Consider the following 1,743-nt stretch of genomic DNA (forward strand, 5'->3'; position numbering starts at 1 on the left):
CGCTGGGCCACGGCGTGCTCCGGGCCGGGGGCAGCGCCGTGGACGCCGTGGAGGCGGCGGTGGCGGCGCTGGAGGACGACCCCGAGTTCAACGCAGGTGGGCGGCGCGGGCGCGAGCAGCCTTCGCCTTGTGCAGTGCGCGTCTGCGGGCCGCGCTGATCGTGCGCCTGCGGGGGACCTGGCAGTGGCCGCTCAGCTCCTCACGCGTCGTTCCGCTTTTTCCCCTCCCTCCCTTCTCCCTTCTCCATCTCTAGATCTCCTTCCCTTTTGCAAGAGATCCATCTTCTCTTTTGCCCTTTATGTACACTTTGGGGTTCTCTTATAGGAGAAACCATATAAGCTTGTGTGTCTGATTTGCTTCGCTTACAGTCTGGTCTCAAGGTGCGTCCATTCTCCTACTGAGATTCAGTTTTATTCTCCTTTGTACCAGAACAGCACTCTTGCGCGTAAATGCAACATTCCCTTTATCCGTTCATCTGTGCCGGACAGGCAGCTTGCGAGATTTAGCTATTAGAATCGTGTTGCTATGAACACAGGTGTGCATGGATAACTGTAACATGGTGTCTTTAACACTTTCAGGAAGATACCTGGAAGGGGAATCGCTGGGTTAAGTGGGATTTTTACATTTTAGTTTTTGCGTGATCTCCAGACTGATCTCCATAGTGGCTGTGTTGGTTTACACCCTCAGCAGAAGGGTTCCTTATTCCCTGTACTTGTTGGTCTATTTCTGTGACAGGCACTTGTTGTTGTTCTATTTCTTGATGATACCTGTCCTAGTGACTTTCTCCTTGCTGTAACAAAATGCCCACAGTCCAGAAATTAAAGAAGGAGGGAGTTTTTGGCTCACAGTTTGTAGACGTTTTAGTCCATACGTGGCTGGTTCCAGGGCATCACCGGGAAGAAAGAGTTCCTGGCAGGGCAGGCAGGATGCAGCGGGGAGCCTGCCTTTCCCCTTATATTCCATCTGGGCTACAAGCCTATTTGTGCTGCCACCCACACACAGAGTGGGGCTTCTGCCTTCGTTCAGTCGTTCAGCCACACCCACAACTATGCTAAATCAGTACCATGCACCTGCCATCCCTCACACGCCACTCTACTCTGAGTCTGACCTGCGAGGAAGAAACCAGTGAATGTCCTCACCCCATCTCCCAAGTAGGACCCAGAGGCACAGAACTGAAGACCCAGAGCAGGGCTGTGCAGCTGGAAGAAGCGGGGAGCCGGGCTGGAGGGAGGAGAGCGCGTGGCAAAAGCCCGGGCAGCAGGAGCTGGGGTGTGTTCAGGGAGACCCGGCCTTTCAGTGAGGTGAGCCAGCTGGAGGACAGATCCAGGCCAGGTCCGCACAGACGGAGTGCTGCTTATCTCGTAGGGCACAGGGTGCCCTCTCAGCCTGTTGTGTGCTGCAGTCATAAGAAAGTCACGAATCGGGTGGTGTAAATGGAGGCAGGACCAGGGGTGCAGCTCCGTGCTAGTTATTGCCCCGCGTGTGCAAGGCCCTGCATTCCATCCCCAGCGCCTCTGAGAGACAGGAGACAGAAAAGGGATGTCCGGAGGGAAGGATGGAGGGAAGACAAGAAAGCAGAGTAAAGCAAGAGCGTTTGTGGACCCCAGAGCAGGGCTCCTGCGGGTGGCCCTGTGGCTGGGGAGCAGGTGGCAGGCCAGGGAGAAGCCGGGCACAGTCAGGAATCAGCTCACTCCCAGGAGCGGATCCCCCCACAGCAGTGCAGTGCAGCCCTCTGCCCCGGGG

The 1,743-nt window shown here is 56.2% G+C and overlaps 1 protein-coding gene across 1 annotated transcript in view; it reads left to right on the forward strand.

The window, feature by feature from the left end:
- LOC106147019 (isoaspartyl peptidase/L-asparaginase-like) overlaps positions 1-1,743 on the forward strand; it is a gene marked incomplete in the record, with an annotated part of 8,959 nt that overhangs the window by 283 nt on the left and 6,933 nt on the right. Inside the window, 1 exon segment of the mRNA XM_013506512.1 lies at positions 1-97. Within this exon segment, the coding sequence (XP_013361966.1) occupies positions 1-97 (97 nt within the window).

The sequence above is a fragment of the Chinchilla lanigera genome, unplaced genomic scaffold (assembly GCF_000276665.1).
Source record: "Chinchilla lanigera isolate Chin_1 unplaced genomic scaffold, ChiLan1.0 scaffold00110, whole genome shotgun sequence".
NCBI lineage: Eukaryota > Metazoa > Chordata > Mammalia > Rodentia > Chinchillidae > Chinchilla > Chinchilla lanigera.